The 22,155-nt window shown below is 38.6% G+C and overlaps 1 protein-coding gene across 1 annotated transcript; it reads left to right on the top strand.

Moving 5' to 3' along the window:
- Positions 1 to 2: 2 nt before the first annotated feature.
- Positions 3 to 19,430, top strand: slc30a9 (solute carrier family 30 member 9). Its single transcript, XM_056257322.1, is given in 26 exon segments — positions 3 to 152; positions 356 to 538; positions 623 to 744; positions 4,491 to 4,601; positions 4,738 to 4,836; positions 4,927 to 4,981; positions 5,077 to 5,346; positions 5,406 to 5,436; positions 5,976 to 5,987; positions 8,792 to 9,045; positions 10,602 to 10,649; positions 10,747 to 10,846; positions 10,944 to 11,036; positions 11,618 to 11,700; positions 11,801 to 11,859; positions 12,098 to 12,165; positions 14,241 to 14,343; positions 14,428 to 14,483; positions 14,572 to 14,707; positions 15,084 to 15,123; positions 15,215 to 15,286; positions 15,401 to 15,508; positions 16,963 to 17,128; positions 17,736 to 17,865; positions 18,079 to 18,192; positions 19,082 to 19,430. Coding segments are annotated over 26 exon segments (2,697 nt in total). The 5' UTR covers positions 3 to 13; the 3' UTR covers positions 19,127 to 19,430.
- Positions 19,431 to 22,155: the final 2,725 nt, after the last annotated feature.

Here is a 22,155-nt window from a genome sequence, read left to right as displayed (position 1 = left end):
ACATTCATCACACATGCTTGTGTACAGTCCATGTGGGATGCCTCTAATGCAACAAACACAGATGAGTTTCCTCCAGAGTTTGGCTGCTTCACTCTCCTGGGCAGATCTCGGCCTTTCTAAAGTCTGTTGCATGGAAGCACAAAACATCCAGGGTAAAAGACAGGATTAAATGGGGATAAATTGGGGAAACTGAGAGCCAATTCGCTCACTGCGCTGCAATTTTATGGATGGCAGCCTTGCTGCAAAGCATAAAGGGCACTGTGCTACAAATCACCATTGGCTTTGAGGCTAAAGTTGTTCAGACGGCTATCCAGCATGTGTATATATTATTTAATTCTGGCTTTTCCCTTTATAGGCTGTCTGTGTTCTGATGTAGAATTCTCTGTTGAAACTGACTACAGTGAGGAAACAAGATGTAGTAATGCTGTACAGCAGAACATTGAGCCAGAATGGAGCGGTGCTGTAGAACAGACTCTGACCGTCTTCATTTTCACTCAGTACACTGACCCCTTCCACTCCCAGATCACTGACTTTATAAGTGCGTTCCATTTGCCTGCCCTGTCACGCAGACATCTTAAGGTTTTAATATTTTCTGCTGAAGTTCTGCTTTTAAATGTGTCAGGCAGTGAGGAGGTTTTCGAGGGAGACTTGGATGCGGTTCTTTGGTACAACGGAGATCAAGTGAGGGCGACTCTACAGTCAACCATGAAAAAAACGCTGAAAGGATTCCAGCGGAGACACACTGTAAGATATGTCTGCATGGAGTTTACGTACACTACAGTTCAAAGGTTTAGGTCAGTAATGTAAATATATATTTTTCGAAAGAACTGGTATAGTTTTATTCAGCAAGCCAAGGACACATTAAATTGTTCAAAGGTGACATTAAAGCTGCAGTCTGTAGTTTTTCCTCTTTGTCGCCATCTCTGTTCGAAATATGCAATTGCAGTTATTTGCGGAACTATCAACTTTACTTGGGTTGTCCCTCGGCACGGCATCGCGTGGATGAATCCAATGTTTTGAGGAGAGTGTGAGGCTGTCAATCACCGCGCTGGTGTGGATACTGTCATTTGGAATCACAGATTCTACTTTTTGAAAGTATGACCAACATCTCATGTCATCTGAACAAGTAAGTAACATCCACTTTTGTTCTGACCAACTAAGGGGAAAAAAGCATTGCAGTAAATCGCGCTGATTAAATCTAACGATCGCTTATCATATCACGTCAAAACGTGCAAATTATACTTTGTTCTCAAATTGTTAATGTGAACAACATCACCATTGCGTGACTACATTTAATAACCTTCCAATATTTATCCTTGTTTTCGCATGGGCCCAGTTGCAGTCTCTTTTTTCTGTAGCCACTCTGAAGTCCGAACGAAGTCTTTTGCATTTTACAGCGGGTGAATCTGTTGTCACTGATGATTGTTGTTTGAACCTTTCTGGATCCGCCATCAAATTGATAAGTTTAATTATATCAAGTGCTGTGAGAAAAGGCTATAAATCTCCACCTCCAACATCCTCACACGCAATATAGCCTACTAGCCGAGACTCCTTCTTTATGTGTGCAGATGTGACGTAATGACTCAATATAGCCTACTAGCCGAGACTCCTTCTTTATGTGTACAGATGTGATGTAATGACTCAATATAGCCTACTAGCCGAGACTCCTTCTTTATGTGTACAGATGTGATGTAATGACTCAATATAGCCTACTAGCTGAGACTCCTTCTTTATGTGTACAGATGTGACGTAATGACTCAATATAGCCTACTAGTCGAGACTCCTTCTTTATGTGTACAGATGTGACGTAATGACTCAATATAGCCTACTAGCCGAGACTCCTTCTTTATGTGTACAGATGTGATGTAATGACTCAATATAGCCTACTAGCCGAGACTCCTCCTTTATGTGTACAGATGTGACGTAATGACTCAATATAGCCTACTAGCCGAGACTCCTTCTTTATGTGTACAGATGTGACGTAATGACTCAATATAGCCTACTAGCCGAGACTCCTTCTTTATGTGTACAGATGTGATGTAATGACTCAATATAGCCTACTAGCCGAGACTCCTCCTTTATGTGTACAGATGTGACGTAATGACTCAATATAGCCTACTAGCCGAGACTCCTTCTTTATGTGTACAGATGTGACGTAATGACTCAATATAGCCTACTAGCCGAGACTCCTTCTTTATGTGTACAGATGTGACGTAATGACTCAATATAGCCTACTAGCCGAGACTCCTCCTTTATGTGTACAGATGTGACGTAATGACTCAATATAGCCTACTAGCCGAGACTCCTTCTTTATGTGTACAGATGTGATGTAATGACTCAATATAGCCTACAAGCCGAGACTCCTTCTTTATGTGTACAGATGTGATGTAATGACTCAATATAGCCTACAAGCCGAGACTCCTTCTTTATGTGTACAGATGTGATGTAATGACTCAATATAGCCTACAAGCCGAGACTCCTTCTTTATGTGTACAGATGTGACGTAATGACTCAATATAGCCTACTAGCCGAGACTCCTCCTTTATGTGTACAGATGTGACGTAATGACTCAATATAGCCTACTAGCCGAGACTCCTTCTTTATGTGTACAGATGTGACGTAATGACTCAATATAGCCTACTAGCCGAGACTCCTCCTTTATGTGTACAGATGTGACGTAATGACTCAATATAGCCTACTAGCCGAGACTCCTTCTTTATGTGTACAGATGTGACGTAATGACTCAATATAGCCTACTAGCCGAGACTCCTTCTTTATGTGTACAGATGTGACGTAATGACTCAATATAGCCTACTAGCCGAGACTCCTCCTTTATGTGTACAGATGTGACGTAATGACTCAATATAGCCTACTAGCCGAGACTCCTTCTTTATGTGTACAGATGTGATGTAATGACTCAATATAGCCTACAAGCCGAGACTCCTTCTTTATGTGTACAGATGTGATGTAATGACTCAATATAGCCTACAAGCCGAGACTCCTTCTTTATGTGTACAGATGTGATGTAATGACTCAATATAGCCTACAAGCCGAGACTCCTTCTTTATGTGTACAGATGTGACGTAATGACTCAATATAGCCTACTAGCCGAGACTCCTTCTTTATGTGTACAGATGTGATGTAATGACTCAATATAGCCTACTAGCCGAGACTCCTCCTTTATGTGTACAGATGTGACGTAATGACTCAATATAGCCTACTAGCCGAGACTCCTTCTTTATGTGTACAGATGTGACGTAATGACTCAATATAGCCTACTAGCCGAGACTCTTCTTTATGTGTACAGATGTGACGTAATGACTCAATATAGCCTACTAGCCGAGACTCCTTCTTTATGTGTACAGATGTGATGTAATGACTCAATATAGCCTACTAGCCGAGACTCCTTCTTTATGTGTACAGATGTGACGTAATGACTCAATATAGCCTACTAGCCGAGACTCCTTCTTTATGTGTACAGATGTGATGTAATGACTCAATATAGCCTACTAGCCGAGACTCCTCCTTTATGTGTACAGATGTGACGTAATGACTCAATATAGCCTACTAGCCGAGACTCCTTCTTTATGTGTACAGATGTGATGTAATGACTCAATATAGCCTACTAGCCGAGACTCCTCCTTTATGTGTACAGATGTGACGTAATGACTCAATATAGCCTACAAGCCGAGACTCCTTCTTTATGTGTACAGATGTGATGTAATGACTCAATATAGCCTACTAGCCGAGACTCCTCCTTTATGTGTACAGATGTGACGTAATGACTCAATATAGCCTACTAGCTGAGACTCCTTCTTTATGTGTACAGATGTGATGTAATGACTCAATATAGCCTACAAGCCGAGACTCCTTCTTTATGTGTACAGATGTGATGTAATGACTCAATATAGCCTACAAGCCGAGACTCCTTCTTTATGTGTACAGATGTGATGTAATGACTCAATATAGCCTACAAGCCGAGAGTCCTTCTTTATGTGTACAGATGTGATGTAATGACTCAATATAGCCTACAAGCCGAGACTCCTTCTTTATGTGTACAGATGTGATGTAATGACTCAATATAGCCTACAAGCCGAGACTCCTTCTTTATGTGTACAGATGTGATGTAATGACGCAAAGGCATGCTCGAATTTCCCGCGGAAATCCACCAGTCCCACTGGAATTAAAAACATTATTACAAGCTTACCGTTTTGAATCGAGCTAAAACAAGCAGATAGTTTTGAACACTGGCTGGTTATGTACTTGCTCAAATTTATTTTGGATAATTTTTAACCCAAAAAAGTTACGGAATGCAGCTTTAAAGACGTTTATAATGTTGCAGCCTTGGTGAGTATAAGAGACTTTCAAAAACATAACAAAAATCTTACTGACCCTAAACTTTTGAACAGTGTTGTACATGGAAAAATTGTGACACTTAAGTCATTTTTTAAACACGACTGAACCGTACATATTTTCTGTGTGTACTTCAGGCCAGGCAGAGGTTGGATCCTGCCAAATCCATTGTCTTGAGCTCAGTGAACAGTATAATTGCCAGCAGCAGCAGTGGAGAGTTTCGAAGAGCCTGTTTTGATAGCATGAGGGTATAATATATGGTTATAATTTATACTGGTTCCCAAAACACCCTATTTTATGTGTCATTTCACTTCTTATTCATAAGACCAGCGCTTTATTGCTTGTGAAAGTTGTTTAAAATGTTTCAAACTGGGTGTGTTTTAGGTCAAAAGCTCCTGCGAGCTACGTGTATCTCTACAACAGTCGCTTCAAAGCATTGTGGAGGGACGCTTTGCTCAAAAGCGCATGTGTAACAATGAAATGGTGCTTTTGCAAACCTTGTTTCAAACAATTTCATTTCTGCATTCGTGACTTTGCCTTCTTTATGAATGTTTGTGATTTTAAACTCCTCAGAAGGAGGTGGAGGCTGTTAGCCCTGAACAAAGTAGTCTTGACAGCTGGGAGGAAGGTAAGTTTTAATTAATGAGTTTAATAGCACCACAGAAATAATTAATAGAGTTGGTGGAGATGATATTTTGTTGATTCATCCTTTTTTTTTATCAGCATTTGAAAATCCACCAGAACTGCCTTCTAAGAGGGTTTACTGTGACCATGAGTCCTTTAGCTTTATCCCTAACAAGAGGCAATGCTCAGAGCCGTTCTCTGAGAATTCAGACGCCTTCGTGAACAGTGTCTTTGAGGCAGCAAACATCCAGAGAGGTCCCCTGTCCCCTATACAGCATCCACAAAGTCAGCTAACTGGAATGATCGCAGACATACCCTCAGCGCCGCTGAGCCTGGCTAAACTAAATAATGAACAGGTGGATAATTATTGTAAATACTGCATGATACTTATTCAATCTGATATGTAGCCCAGAACTCAATCACAAAAGATGTGTATAGTGTGCATATCCTAATTGTTTTGTTATCTCCCTTTGTAAAGGTGGAGAAGCAGTGGCTTCAAGAGCTTGAAAACTTTTCTGAATGGGACTGAGAAAAAACAATTGAGATCAACAACTGTTGTTGCTTTGTTCACATCTTCAAAACATATGTTGAAAGAATAAAAAAAAAATGTATCTGTATATCCTACCACTATGTATGTTTAAGATAGAAGTCTTTGTTGTCATTTGTAATTTAATTGTATTTTATAGGCTACATTAAACGTCAACTGTTTTTAACGAATAAATGCTTGTTAAGTTTATGTTATATGTACTGTATATCTAGGATATACATATATATATACACTCACCGGCCACTTTATTAGGTACCCCATGCTAGTAACGGGTTGGACCCCCTTTTGCCTTCAGAACTGCCTCAATTCTTCGTGGCATAGATTCAACAAGGTGCTGGAAGCATTCCTCAGGGAGTTTGGTCCATATTGACATGATGGCATCACACAGTTGCCGCAGATTTGTCGGCTGCACATCCATGATGCGAATCTCCCGTTCCACCACATCCCAAAGATGCTCTATTGGGTTGAGATCTGGTGACTGTGGAGGCCATTTTAGTACAGTGAACTCATTGTCATGTTCAAGAAACCAATTTGAAATGATTAGAGCTTTGTGACATGGTGGAAGTAGCCATCAGAGGATGGGTACATGGTGGCCATAAAGGGATGGACATGGTCAGAAACAATGCTCAGGTAGGCCGTGGCATTTAAACGATGCCCAATTGGCACTAAGGGGCCTAAAGTGTGCCAGGAAAACATCCCCCACACCATTACACCACCACCACCAGCCTGCACAGTGGTAACAAGGCATGATGGTTCCATGTTCTCATTCTGTTTACGCCAAATTCTGACTCTAACATCTGAATGTCTCAACAGAAATCGAGACTCATCAGACCAGGCAACATTTTTCCAGTCTTCAACTGTTCAATTTTGGTGAGCTCTTGCAAATTGTAGCCTCTTTTTCCTATTTGTAGTGGAGATGAGTGGTACCCGGTGGAGTCTTCTGCTGTTGTAGCCCATCCGCCTCAAGGTTGTGCGTGTTGTGGCTTCACAAATGCTTTGCTGCATACCTCGGTTGTAACGAGTGGTTATTTCAGTCACTGTTGCCCTTCTATCAGCTCGAACCAGTCTGGCCATTCTCCTCTGACCTCTGGCATCAACAAGGCATTTCCGCCCACAGAACTGCCGCTCACTGGATGTTTTTTCTTTTTCGGACCATTCTCTGTAAACCCTAGAGATGGTTGTGCGTGAAAATCCCAGTAGATTAGCAGTTTCTGAAATACTCAGACCAGCCCTTCTGGCACCAACAATCATGCCACGTTCAAAGTCACTCAAATCACCTTTCTTCCCCATACTGATCCTCGGTTTGAACTGCAGGAGATTGTCTTGACCATGTCTACATGCCTAAATGCACTGAGTTGCCGCCATGTGATTGGCTGCTTAGAAAATAAGTGTTAACGAGCAGTTGGACAGGTGTACCTAATAAAGTGGCCGGTGAGTGTATATATTATACATACATAAATACACTGTAAAAAGTGATCAGTTGACTTAACTTTAAAAAAGTGATAACCTGTTACTTTAAAATTACTAAGTAAATAAATGTGACTTCATGCGTAATTGAAAAAAATCTATTTATGTAGAATTGTCAGCTTAATTTTAACGTGAGCATAAGAGACTTCTTTTAAAAACATTAAAAATAAAAATTCTACCTATCCCAAACTATATATATATACTGTATATAAATACTGGTCAAAGTTTTGGAAATATTACTATTTTTAATGTTTTTAAAAGAAGTCTTATGCTCATCAAATCTGCATTTATTTGGTCAAAAATACAGAAAAAAACTTGTATTGTAAAATAATTTAATTACTATTTGAATATACTTTAAAATATAGTTTGTTTGTTTTTTGGATGCAAAGCTGAATTTTCATCAGCCATTGCTCCAGTCCGCAGTGTCACATGATCCTTCAGAAATCATTCTAATATGATTTGATACTCAGTTATTATTAATGTTGTAAACAGTTGTGCTGCTTAATATTTTAATAGAACGTGACCAATTTTTAAACCATAAAGATTTATATAGGTGTGTTGTATTTCTTGATAGCCGTGCTCAAGTGAGGAGCTCCTCCAGAGCTCCGTTCTGACCGTTCTGCTAGTCTGCAGACACAGTGGAAATAACGCTCTCTCGTTCAATCACTCAGGATCTCGCGAGCTCTCCGTCTTCACTGCTTTCAGTGTTGTGCTGTTGCTTTTCGTTATGGACTGTGTTGATGAGTTAACCGACCACCACAAAAACATAATGGACTGAGCTTTATAAAGGTAAAGCATGTTTAACGGAGTGTTATTTATTTCCGCTTCTGTGTGTAATATGTATGTAAATACAACTGTAGCATCTTGCTAAGCTGTAGCTGTCAGGCTAGGCTAACTGAAAGACACCGGCTGCAGTCAGATTCAGTTAGCAGTGTGTGTTGTTTACTGAGCGGCAGTCTTCACTTAATCTGATAGAAATTAAAGTAGTCGCACGTTTAGACATCTGCTGCTTGACTCACGGACGGGATATCTAGCCGGGTAACTTACTGATATCATTGGGGGGTAGCTAATTCTAAGCTTATGCTGATCTAATAAAGCATGTAAGTGTTTATACTGTCGGAACTGGGTTTAAATATCGTCCTAACTTTGACTTTACTGAATTGAAAAGGTATTTATGTAACTGTTCAGAGCGGTTCAATTGGATCCCTCTGTCACATTTAGCTAATTAGCTGATTTAGTGTTTAAGGATAGATAGCTGATTTAGTGTTTAAGGATAGATAGATAGATAGATAGATAGATAGATAGATAGATAGATAGATAGATAGATTGATTCATTGATTCATTGCAGCAAGTTATTTTAATATCCAGTGTAATGTGTTGTATTTTGTGCATAGAGATCTGACAAATGTCATGTGGTTGTACACATGATCATGTTGCTCTAATTGGCTTAATCTGATGTTTTTAGACCAGTGCACTGCACACTACTTTTTTAACCATTGATATGCTTCATTGTTGTACATGCATTGAGGGACATTAATTTACTAACATAATATAATGTAAATGTCCAGCAGGATTCAGTGTGTGTGTCTTCTGGACTTGCCACAGACAGGATGTTCCCCTGCCTGGCCCATAGACCATGGAAAGTCCTCTGCCGGGTCTACCTGCAACAACGAGCCCCTCTGTCTCAGAGACCCTTCAAAATAGCTAAGCCATGTTTTGGTAAGTTAGGTGTTGTGACTTGCGTGCATTTTTTTTCATTCTGTGTTTCATATCTTCTCATTCAACATTGGTTTCAATTAGATGCAATAATCCTAGACTAGAGTCAGATATTATTCTGATTACACAACTGTGATTCTCAATAGGTTGGCAAAGTGGAGGAGGGGTGCACAAACTCTGGTTTAGCTTCCCTGATTCCAGAGTCACTTCCTTAACGTGGACACAGGTCCAGAACTGTTCCACATCAAGCAGTGGTAAAGACGGATCTCCAGGGGGCCCTGTAGAGCCAAAACCCACTGAGAAAGCACAAGCTGCACAGCCCTCTTCAAAAATAGCTGGTAATAAACTCATAGTGATTCCGCATTATCTAGTGTTTGTTCATAGGCATTTGAATGGTGTCTAAAATTAGCTAATTTATACTTGTAGAACATTTGTGTTCTTAGGTTTTAGTCCACTTTGAGTACATGTAAATAATGTTTTTGTAAAATAAGTGTTCATTATTTTTTTATTCACACACACACATTATATATATATATATATACACACACACACACACACACACACACACACACTCACCTAAAGGATTATCAGGAACTCCATACTAATACTGTGTTTGACCCCCTTTCGCCTTCAGAACTGCCTTAATTCTACGTGGCATTGATTCAACAAGGTGCTGAAAGCATTCTTTAGAAATGTTGGCCCATATTGATTGGATAGCATCTTGCAGTTGATGGAGATTTGTGGGATGCAAATCCAGTGCATGAAGCTCCCGTTCCACCACATCCCATGTATTGGGTTGAGATCTGGAGACTTTGCCTGCTGGAAGTAGCCATCAGAGGATGGGTACATGGTGGCCATAAAGGGATGGACATGGTCAGAAACAATGCTCAGGTAGGCCGTGGCATTTAAACGATGCCCAATTGGCACTAAGGGGCCTAAAGTGTGCCAAGAAAACATCCCCCACACTGTTACACCACCACCACCAGCCTGCACAGTGGTAACAAGGCATGATGGATCCATGTTCTCATTCTGTTTACGCCAAATTCTGACTCTACCATCTGAATGTCTCAACCGAAATCGAGACTCATCAGACCAGGCAACATTTTTCCAGTCTTCAACTGTCCAATTGTGGTGAGCTCTTGCAAATTGTAGCCTCTTTTTCCTGTTTGTAGTGGAGATGAGTGGTACCCGGTGGGGTCTTCTGCTGTTGTAGCCCATCCGCCTCAAGGTTGTGCGTGTTGTGGCTTCACAAATGCTTTGCTGCATACCTCGGTTGTAACGAGTGGTTATTTCAGTCAAAGTTGCTCTTCTATCAGCTTGAATCAGTCGGCCCATTCTCCTCTGACCTCTAGCATCAACAAGGCATTTTCTCCCACAGGACTAGCCGCATACTGGATGTTTTTCCCTTTTCACACCATTCTTTGTAAACCCTAGAAATTATGTTGTGCGTGAAAATCCCAGTAACTGAGCAGATTGTGAAATACTCAGACCGGCCCGTCTGGCACCAACAACCATGCCACGCTCAAAATTGCTTAAATCACCTTTCTTTCCCATTCTGACATTCAGTTTGGAGTTCAGGAGATTGTCTTGACCAGGACCACACCCCTAAATGCATTGAAGCAACTGCCATGTGATTGGTTGATTAGATAATTGCATTAATGAGAAATTGAACAGGTGTTCCTAATAATCCTTTAGGTGAGTGTGTATATATATATATGTATATATATAGTGTGTGTGAGGTTTTTTTTTTATTACCTCTGCTAATTTATCTGGTATTGTCTTTGCCCTTTTTAGGTGCTAAAGTTAGCTCTGGTAAGGGAATATAATATATGTGTGATAATAATGATTTATCATAACTGTTTTATTCATTTGTTTTTCTTTTTTTGCATTTGAGATTCCAAACCTCAAGGTCTGACGAAAGCGGAGAGCATTCAAGTGAAAGGTAGTTTAGTCTTGTTTTATTCACAGAAAATCAAATCAGAATGTATATCATTATTCTATTTATTTTAACTATCACTGTATGTTTCTTGTGTTTTCAGTACGCGCCGTCCTGAAAAAAAGGGAATATGGCATCAAATACACCCAGAATAATTTCATCACCGCGGTTAGAGCTATGAATGAGTTCTGCCTCAAACCCAGGTACCTTTATCAAGTGGAACTTTTGTAGTTTGCTGCCCTTCTACCATTCATGTGATTCTATGCTTTTTTTTGTGTGTGTGTGTGTGTGTGTTCAAAGTGACCTTGAGCAGCTTAGGAAAATCCGCCGACGTAGTCCCCATGATGACACAGAAGCATTCACCGTCTTCCTGCGATCAGATGTGGAGGCAAAGTTTGTACAACTATCTTACACTACCATTCAAAGGTTTGGGGTCCGTAAGATTTTTTTGAAGTAATTCATACTTTTATTCAGCAAAAACTATGGTATTCTATTTCAAATAAATGCTGTTCTTTTGAACTTTTGGGAAAATACATTTCACGGTTTCCACAAAAATATTTAGCAACACAACTGTTTTTCAACGTTGATGCTAATAAGAAATGTTTCTTGAGCACCAAATTAGTATATTAGAATGATTTCTGAAGGATCATTCTAGACACACTGAAGACTGGAGTAATGATGCTGAAAATTCAGTTTTGCCATAACAGGAATAAATGACATTTTAATATATAATAAAATAGAAAACATGTTTTTTAAATTGTAATAAGATTTCACAATATTATTGTTTTTACTGTATTTTCATCAAATAATTGCAGCCTTGATGAGCATAAGAGACTTCTGTAAAAACAGTAAAATGTCGTACTGACCCCAAACCTTTTTACCGGTAATTTATATGCTATTGAGCATCAGGTGCAAGAAGTATCTAATACGCATCAATAGAGATCAATACGCATATTTTTGGTTTTCTTAAATAGAGCGCTGGATGTATGGGGAAGTCAAGAGGCACTCACTCGAGAGAGGAATCTCAGGAAAGAAGTGGAAAAGGAGTACCAAGAAAGTATGTCATTCTCTCATCTCTCTCTACATGATTTGCATTCTGCTGCTTTCATGTCGTCTGCTGACTTAATAACCATTTGTATTTATCTTACTCATTCAAGACACATTTAGAAATCAGCAGCTGTTGAAGGAATACAAAGACTTCTGGGGAAACACAAAGGTAAGAACAAGGTCAAACCTGTCACTAATTTTTGTGTTTTGTTACCATTTCCTGGGTGTAACCAGTCCTCATGATTCGTGATATTCGTAATCTTCTGTCCCTTTCTTGGTGCTTTTTCATATTTGTCTTGTATGGTCATGCTGCTCTTATTTAATCTCAAAGGCAAGCAGTGAATATGATGTGTGTACATTGTGCTTTCAGCTAACTATGTTTTTGATATTGTGTGTGTCTCCTATAGCCTCGGTCTAGGAAGAGAGCAACATTTCTAGAAGGGCCGGGAAAAGTGGTGATGGTAGCTATATGCATGTAAGCTTAAGTTTGTGTTACACCGCCATCAATATCAGGGCCATTCAGTCTAGAAACAGAAAATGAATGAGTTCTATGCATAAAGGAGAAGCCAATCAAATGCTCAATATCTATTAGATTAAGAATATTGAGTTATAGGGCATGTGCTCTCACATGAGGTTTAACACACTTGTGTTGTCTTTCAAACAACCAGATCTGTGTCTAGTTAATTATCAGTTACATTAAAGGTAGGGTATGGGATTTGCAAAACGGCCGGCAGATTTTGAAAATACACAACTCAAAAGGTCCTACCTTCTTTCCTCCAAAGCTGGCCCTGACTCCACCCATTCGAAGAACATGGACACGCAATCATGCATCTGCAAAAGTCAGATGCGCGAGATTGCACTTACTCTCTCTCTCTCTGTACTAGGGCTGCACGTTTTCAAGTTTTTCATTAACCGTTAACCGAGGCCCTTAGCGGTTAATACTCGGTTAACCATAGTGTGCGCGTGAGAAAGGGGTAGTTCATTTTTAACACCTTTAATAACTGGTTGGACCACATTTGAAACGAAATTAATTTATAGAAATAAAACGCAGTGGTAAGGACAGAGCAGTTATGGTGTGTTCACACCGAACGCGAATTTAATTATTTGCACGAGTGATTACATACAAAGTCAATGCAAAGACGCAAATAGACGCATCATTCGCGCCGGGCGTTGCGAATGATGCGAATTGGGCGACGCGTTTGCCGCGAATGTCTTCCGCGCAAGTTGAAAAATTTGAACTCGAGCGAATGTTCAAGCGTCTAACTAGACGCGTATTTGACGCTCTATTCGCGTTCGGTGTAAACACACCATAATGATGCCCGGGTGTTGGCTGTTGAGATGGTACAACAACGAGGTTGTACTTGAAGTATATCTAAGCACTGCATTGCAATACTTGCATTTTGCCCCGTCATTCTCGATTTTAAAGCGCTCCCACGCTGTGCTTTTCTTTGCCCGCTTCATATTAGAAAACTGGTCATGACTACTTCTTGTGGACATTACAAATGTCTGGGAGCACTCTGGCGGTCTCTTGTGGTGCAAAAATGTATTACAACTAAATTCAATGCACGCCATTGACGCCACTTAACCGAGCAAAATGTTTCACTCGGTGACGCAATTTTAACGGTTAATCGGTTAACCATGGACACCCCTACTCTGTCCCGGGGCGACTTGCACTTACTGTGACTGGGTCACGAGCTTTGAGTATGCGCACGAAGGGGACACGCGCGCACGAAGGGGAGGGGGGTATGGTACGACCGTTTGATTGACGCACTGACTGTCCAATGATTCTAGGTGGTCTTGGAAATGATTGGCTGGAGTTTTTCGAGTCCTGCCCGTTCCACAGATGATTAAATTGCTTAATTTCCATTTCAGTGCTTCTAACTCAGTGGCTGTAAGTGGGTTAGGAATAGGATTTCAAGTGATTTTGAAAAAATGGTCAAAAAAGAAAATCACATACCCCACCTTTAAGCCATTTTAGTGTTTTCTGTGAACTTTGTAATCGGTACACTTCCATTCAAAATGTTGGTTAATGTTTTTAGGATTTATGATCTACTGCAGCAATTAGTATCCTCAATTCCCCCAAATTATTAAAAAGTGTCACTAAAAGGAAAGGTGATGTGACAGTGGTAATCTTTTATTTGATCAAAAATACAGAAAAAATTGTAATATTGTGAAGAACTGTTTTTGACTTTAATATATTTTAAGTTGTAATTTATTCCTGTGATGGCATCATTACTCCAGTCTTCAGTGTCACATGATGCTTCAGAAATCATTATAATATGCTGATTTTCTGCTCAAGAATTATTTATTATTATTATTATCAATGTTGAATACAGTTGTGCTGCTTAATATTTTTGTGGAAAGTGATACAAAATTTTCACAATCCTTTGATGAATAGAAAGTTTGAAAGATCAGTGTTTATTTGAATTAGAACATTTTTGTAACAATGTACAAGTCTTGTCACTTCAGTTCAGTTTAGCATGAATAAACTTTTAAATGCTTGCATCAAGTGGAGATCTAAATGTCTAATTTCACTTTTGTAATCTGCAGAAATGGACTGAATTTTTTCTTCAAGCTGTTGGCATGGGTTTATACAGGATCTGCCAGTATGTTTTCAGAAGCCATCCACTCGCTGGCTGATACCTGCAATCAGGTGAGGTGGAATTCATGTTCGTCGTATCACCTTTGACCTCCATGACATTGCTACAAAGGTCTTTAACTCTTAAATCTCTCACAGGCTCTTCTTGCAATAGGCATCAGTCAATCTGTCCGGAACCCAGATGCCATCCATCCGTATGTACAACTTGTGCAGTCTGATCCCTCCATGTTGACCTCCATATCCACTGTTAATGTCTAAGCCTACATTTTTTTCTTAATAAAGGTACGGCTTCTCCAACATGCGTTACATCGCCTCTCTCATCAGCGGAGTGGGCATCTTCATGATGGGTGCTGGCTTGTCCTGGTATCACGGCATTATGGGACTCCTGCACCCTCAGCCAATAGAATCACTGCTCTGGGTTAGTAGCGTTCGGTTAGAACTTGTAGATGTGCATTTATTTGATCAAAAACAGTAAAATCAGCAATATAATTTTACTTTTTTTATTATTTGGAAATATCTTTGCATCTATTTTTAATATACTATCTATTATTTTTGTGGAAACCCTGAAACATTAATATTAGGTTTCTTTGATGAATAGCAAGTCAAAAAGAACAGCATTTATTTAAAATAGAAATCTTTTGTAACATTATAAATGTTTTTACCGTTACTTTTGATCAATTTTTAATGTGTCCTTGCTGAATTGAAATGGAATTTTAAAAAATCTTAATGACCTCAAACTCTTGAACAGTAGGGTATATAGCTGTTAAAATATTGTTTTCTTTTTTCTTTTGTAGGCATACTGTATTTTAGCAGGATCTCTGGTGTCTGAAGGAGGTGAGGTGTGGTTTCTTCTTGCATATTTTCATTAGCATTCACAAAGGTTTGACTGTCACTAATATCATCTATCTGCTGATTTCCCTTAAAGCTACACTATTAGTGGCCATTAATGAGATCAAGAAGAGCGCACGTGAACAAAGCTTGTCCTTTTATGAGTACGGTATGTACCTTTAGTTAACTCTTCCGTTAGCCTTGGATATTAATTGACTATTATAGCTTTGACACAGTTTGGAGATGATCAGTTTGATAGTTTTTGTTTGTCTGTGGACAACAGTGATGCAAAGTCGAGACCCCAGCACTAACGTGGTCCTGTTGGAGGACGCTGCCGCTGTGCTCGGAGTGACGCTGGCAGCTGGATGTATGGGACTCACGTCTCTTACAGGTAAAAATAAACTCAAGAATAATACATGACTTTTGAATTCAGGAAAGTAAGCGTCATCGTACCAGACCCCCTGTTTCATGCTAACTATCATTCTTTCTTTTTTCTATGGTCTCTCTCGACCAGAGGGTCAAGTTTAATAAGCGTATGGGATTGAACTTTATAACCTTGTAAGAGCAGTTGATGTTCTTTTAAAGCTTTCTAAATCCACCTCTCTAATCGCACTACTGTGCTCTCACAAAGTCAACATCTACGGCAGCCCAGAAGCTAGTTCCTCTTGCCCTGTGGTTTTCATGGCTTTGTGGGAAATGTGTGTAAAGATCTGGAAAATACTCTATTCAGTAAACCTCCTTTCATGCTTGAGAACAGCCCTGATGGCAGTTTCAGCTCATTTTGTTATCTGGTGCTTTACAGTATGTTATTGAAGTTTAATCAACCATGAAACTAACAGAAGTGTTATTTTACATAGAGTTTTTTTTTAAATGGCACTTTCGTTTCTACCACTAGAGGTCTCTATTGTGCTGTTAAAGACTATTGCATGCCATTTCACATTACTATAGTTCAAAGGTTTGAGATCTTTTACTCTTTTTTTTTATTTTTATTTTTATAATAAGAGTCTTATGAATGCCGAATCAATATTTATTTGATCAAAAATACAGTAAATGCTGTTAAATTCAGAAATATCATAAATTTAATTTATTCCTGTGATGCTAAGCTGAATTTTTTACAGCCAGGATGCTCAAAAAACATTTGAAAATTAAACCTTTGTACTGATTTTTTTTTTTGTGGAAACCTTGATACTTTTTCCCCCAGAATTCTTTGATGAATAAAAAGTTCAAAAGACCAGCATTTATTTTAAATAAAAAATCTTTTGTAACATTATAGATGTCTTTACTGTCCCTTTTTGTCCCTTGCTGAGTAAGTATCAGCAGAGAATGTCTAATAGACAGGCTCTGGTATCAGTTTCTTTCAAACAAACCAAAAAAATCTTACTGACCCCAAACTTTTGAATGGTAGTGTACTTCTGCATACTAAAGCATTTACTTTGCTGTTGATGATACATAATTTTGAGAAAGTCGTACGATATGATGACAGTTAATGTGTCAATGCTAGCATCTAGCCAAATGGATTACCTCAAGATTCATTATAGTTCATAATTGTAAAAATCTGCTGTTGCCATTGCAGCTTATACACAGTTTAAAAATGTCTAAACAAATTCCAACTTTTCCATAATGCAATGTTCTGTGGGGTAATATATCTTATTCATAGTAGATGCTATATTACTTTGACAGTATATCATCAGCACCTTTGGGTTTTTACAAATACTAGTCTCACATTCTATTTTCTGACGGATAGTACATGACTTGTAATGCAGCTCATGTCCATATTTGCCACTGTTTCATTATTACCTGCATTTCTTCTGCATTGATCCTCTCTCTCTTTCTCCCTCTACATAGGTAGCCCCTACTATGACAGTCTTGGTTCTCTGGGTGTGGGCACCCTGTTAGGAACAGTGTCTGCCTTCCTCATTTACACTAACACTGAGGCTCTGCTGGGCCGCTCCATCAAGGCTGAGCATGTGCAGAAGCTCACAGAGTTATTGGAAAACGACCCTGTTGTCAGGTCAGTCCTCTGTCCACTGCATGTGTCCTCTGTGTGTACCTGCAGTCTGCTGGAGAAGAGCTTAATCAGCAAACAAGCTGCCATCTTACAGATCATAACAGTACTTTCAATTTCGGCATGAAATGGAAGCTCCAATAGTCTTTTGTTCACTATTGTGACATTTATTTGCATGAAACGGCTTTTCGAACAAGAGAAAAAGTAGGCCGGGACTTGATTTTGTCCATCGGGAATTGATTGGACGGTTGTGGTTTGCTATTGAAGTCATCTCATGTGAGTGACAGGTTGTCCGGCTTTTGTGTCAGGAAACACATCGTCAGAAGAAAAGGGATGTCGCTGCATGTGGGAGAGGAAGTTATTTTGATTAAAGATTACAACATGAATTAAAAAAAAAAATTACGTTCACAAATAAATCATTTATAATGAACACTGCATTATTCCATTAAACGAGGACTTTAACGCAGAAGCAACCTGCTTCAAATGCTTTTCAAATTCAGGCAAGCATGACATTCTCAAATATAAGCTTGCTTGGGAAGATTTACATCAGTGAACGTTCTTGCTTTGATGGAATTAGATTTGATGTCCTCACTGCAGGTCATTTTGTCTCCAGGGCAATTCATGATGTCAAAGCCACAGATTTGGGGCTGAGCAAAGTGCGCTTCAAGGCAGAGGTGGACTTTGATGGGCGGGTGGTGACGCGCTCATACCTGGAGAAGCAAGACATTGAACAGATCCTGAACGTACGTGCTGAGAGACAAGGCTTCTGATCTGATGCAGATCATCTGACATGACTGTAGTGTTTGTTTGAGGTCTATCTATGGTTGCGTAGAAGCTACAGTTACAGCAGTTTTAACAATTGATGGTAGTTTTTTGCTTAAGAATCTATTTTTGTGACCTCTGACCATCAATTGTACAATCATGTGTGCTTATAAATGTGTGTGTTTGGCCTGCAGGAAATTCAGCAGGTGAAGACACCAGAGGAGCTGGAGAACTTTATGCTGAAGCACGGGGAGAACATCATTGACACCTTAGGAGCAGAGGTGGACCGTCTGGAGAAAGAACTTAAGGTATCTGATGAGACTATTGACTATACAAATCTCTCTGTATCTCCATCCTGACTCTCTTTCAGACCACCATGACTCTCATCAGACATGCATGATGTATGGTTAGCTGTTAGAATAAATTCAGCACTACATTCAGCAGACGCCACACTCATGGTGCACCATAGTTCCAGCAACACATAAAGCAAACCACTTCAGCTGTTAGCCACGGCTGTTCAAATACATCAAAGTTTCACTCTCCAGTGTTTCATTTTGGAATAGAAAAATCTGATTTGAATTTTCACAGAAAGCGTCACTGTAATTGCCTTTTTACATTGATGTTTTGGCAGACAATGAATGTATGTGGAATTTGTGATCTTTCTTTTTGCTTTTGAATGCACTTATAATTTGTTCTGATATTGTTATAATTAACAGAAAGGAGTTGATCAGATTTTTTTTATGTTTTTGAAACAAGTCTCTTATACTGTATTTATTTGTTCAATAATACAGTAAAAACAGTAATTTTGGGAAATATTATTACAATTTAAAATTTCTTTAATTAGAATTTTCAGCATCATCACTCCAGTCTTCAGTGTCACATGATCCTTTAGAAATCATTCTAATTTCTTTATTGTTATCAACACTGAAAACAGCTTAATATTTTAGTGGAAACCATGATATATATATATTTTTTTTCAGGATTCTTTGATGGATAGAAAAGTTCAAAAGAACAACATTTATTTGAAATGGAGCATTTTTGTAGCAATGTAAATGTCTTTACGGTCACTTTTGATCAATTTAATGGATCCTTGCTGAACAAAAGTGTATGTGATGGATCGAATGTCTTTTCGAACAAGTTATTACTTTTTTTGTCTTTATTTTTCCTCGACTGACTCCTGCTCTGTATCTTCGACAGCAACGTAATCCTGAGGTGCGGCATGTGGATCTGGAGATTTTATAATGTCATGATATGGGGATCAGGATGAAGTGGAAGGAGAACTAATCTAATCTCAAGCAACCTCCCGTCCCGTTCTCTCCAAAAAAGCAGCTGAGGTCTTATGTTACACCTATGCCACATCACCAAAGCACTAACCTGTACATGGTTTCAGTAGCTTGTTAAAATAGCAACACCTTAGCCAATACAAAGAGAACTCCAACTGGATGGAGACATGGCCAATAAAGATTGTTTAACAGTCATTGGATAATAGGTCTAGATGGTAGTTCGTACCACCAAAACCTTAAAATCATGTCCATGATTATAAAAGGACCACTGTCTTGTTTCATTTTACTCTTTGCAAGCAAAGCAGCATAAACACTAGAGATCTCGCATAACACCAAACTATTGGTGAAAAGGATATCTCTAGGAATAGTTCACAGAAAGGGTAAATTGTCTGTTCTGCTATTCTGTTACTCTATTGCTTTCTGGATTCCCAGAGATGATGGCATGTTCAAGCAATGCCATTATCATTGAATGAAAAGAGATAATGTGTTGAATGTTTGTGAGTAAGTTACAAAAAGGATAAACAGTAATTGTAATCTACTGAAGAAAAAAAAATCAGTTTAAATTGTTTAAACAGTTTAAAAAACTTTAGATTATTTTGTAATTTCCACTTATTTAAAAAAGATTTGAATTGTACTAATAACAGATTTAAAAATAAAATGTGTATTCTAAACTATATTGATATATTTTATCCATATTTATCAGTAATGACAGAACTATAGAATCAAATTGGGATCTATCGCCCAGCTCGGGCATCTCTGATGAAGACTGCTCTGATCTTCACATCCTTCCTATGCTAACAGTACTAATGTCCTTATGCTGCTTTTGGGACATTGTTTACGCTGTAATTCTGTGTGAATGAATGAAGAAAACCATTGTAGAAGATCCACAAAGACCGATCCATGTTTCTAAAGTCTCTAAAATACATTCTGGGTGTGCATTGTTGATTTGTGAACACTATGGGCCATATTATTTTCCTTTCGAAATAATTCTTGACTGTGAAAATACAACACTGGTTTTAATATCTGAAAAAAAAAGCATTCAGCCCATTGAAAAACCCTCATTACACATGCAAACAATACATTTTGTGGTAGTTATTTTGTGCTGAAGTCTAACCTGTATAAGGGTTTTAAACATTGTAATGTGATCAGAGCTTTGAAACTTTCTCAGCTCCCCTTAGGGAACAGTCAGACACATTTCTATATCTAATGCAGGTTGGATGAACACCTTCAAGGTTCGAAAGTTATAATTTGTTTTTGGAAAAGGCTGTAAGACTATATATATATTTAAAATATGTTTATTTGACTGTGCTATTTGATTTGATCTTTGAGCTGTTTGGAGCTACTGAAGAAAATTGATTAATAAATTGCAGTTAATTTATTAAATCACTGAATAGTTGTCCTTTTTTATGAATATGCTCTATTGTGCACCAGTTTGGGGTAAGATTTCTTTTTATGAAAGGAATTAACACGTTTTTTGTTCAGAAAGGATGCATTGAATTGATCAAAATGACATTAAATGCATAATGTTTAAAAAGATTTCTGTTTCAAATAATTGTTTGTTTTGGAATTTCCTTCACAGAATTAATTACATTTTAAAATATATAATATATATTTTAATATAGATTAAAAATCCTTTCTTTATGTAGGCTGTAATTTAACATTTCTCTTCATTGGCCAGCATACTTATCAATATTCCTGTCTTATATGTTGATTGACTTTTTATTAAAGTAACCTTCAATTACAAAGACGTTTCTAAAAATAATGGAACCATATTGATTTGCACACCTCAAATGTAGCATCATATAGGCAACCGTGATTTCAGTTTGCAGTGTACATGATGTATCTAAGCGGCAGAGACGTTGTACATATGCTGTGTGTCAAATTTAAGTGAGCAGCCTACCTAGACAACATTTGTGAGAGCACTATGAGCATTTGACTCGATTGCGCCCTCAGGTTCCAAAACTGCTTTCTATGTAGGAAGCTCAGCTGCACACAAGGCAGTGAGACACAGCCATAGAGGGACATGAAACGTGCGGCGCATCTGTGATGCTGATCATGAAGAAAAGGTAGAGACACCGCGGCTGAACATCGGATGAGGGTAAAATCACGTCTGTGAAGGTATAGTGTTTTTTTCTTTTGATCAGATGGCTGTTTATTCGACAAATCGTAGAAAAAAAATGTACATTGTCGTTGACATGCTTATATATCATATCAAAATAAATCACTGATTCTGCGGGGGTTCTTTGAAATGTGCCGATTTTATACATGGCGCCTAATGTTTAATTAGCTTTTTATTTATAAAACAGATACACGATATATTTGTGTTTTGCTCACAGTATCATGTTAATTAAAATACCTGAATATTGTTTCAGTATTCCTTAATTGTTTGAGTTTAACTGTTATATATCCCGTTTCCGCACGCTTGCATCTTTTGAATTGTTTATCGACTGTCTATATTTGATATTCGTGTGAATTTTCCTATTCTTATTGATGTTTGTCGTAGCAAGCACAACAATAGGGGGCGCTATCGGTCTTGTCTTGATGGCCAGGTCCTCCTCCTTTATTAATTCAGTAGTAATGAATGAAAACATCACGCTATATTTATCTGTTATTTACCTTTCAGTATTGTCATTCGGCTAACCTTAATGTGACACTGGCTGTGTCTGGAATACCTAACGAGCTGTCTACCTAGACAGCATTAAGGTCATCATCATACCCACATTATGAGCCATCTTATGATGCTCATACAATGGTGTCCAAAAATGCTGCTCTTGCTCGCTAGATTTTGAGAGACAGCCAGTGGTACCCTCAGTAGACATCACGCACAGATGGTTTACTCTGAGCTTTGAGCCTCTTTACAGTGCTGCCTTGTAGACCCAGAATCAAGCAGCATTGTACAGGGCTATGAAAGCACAGAGACACACTTCCATGTCAGCCCGGCTGTTTATGACGGATTTCTGCCAACCTCGAGTATATTTATTGGTGATT

Source organism: Rhinichthys klamathensis, unplaced genomic scaffold (genome assembly GCF_029890125.1).
Source record: "Rhinichthys klamathensis goyatoka isolate OS25496 unplaced genomic scaffold, OSU_Roscu_1.1 h1tg000136l_1, whole genome shotgun sequence".
Taxonomy (NCBI): Eukaryota; Metazoa; Chordata; class Actinopteri; order Cypriniformes; family Leuciscidae; genus Rhinichthys; species Rhinichthys klamathensis.
The sequence above is the reverse complement of the archived record's forward strand: the minus strand, read 5'-3'. Positions and strand labels throughout refer to the sequence as shown.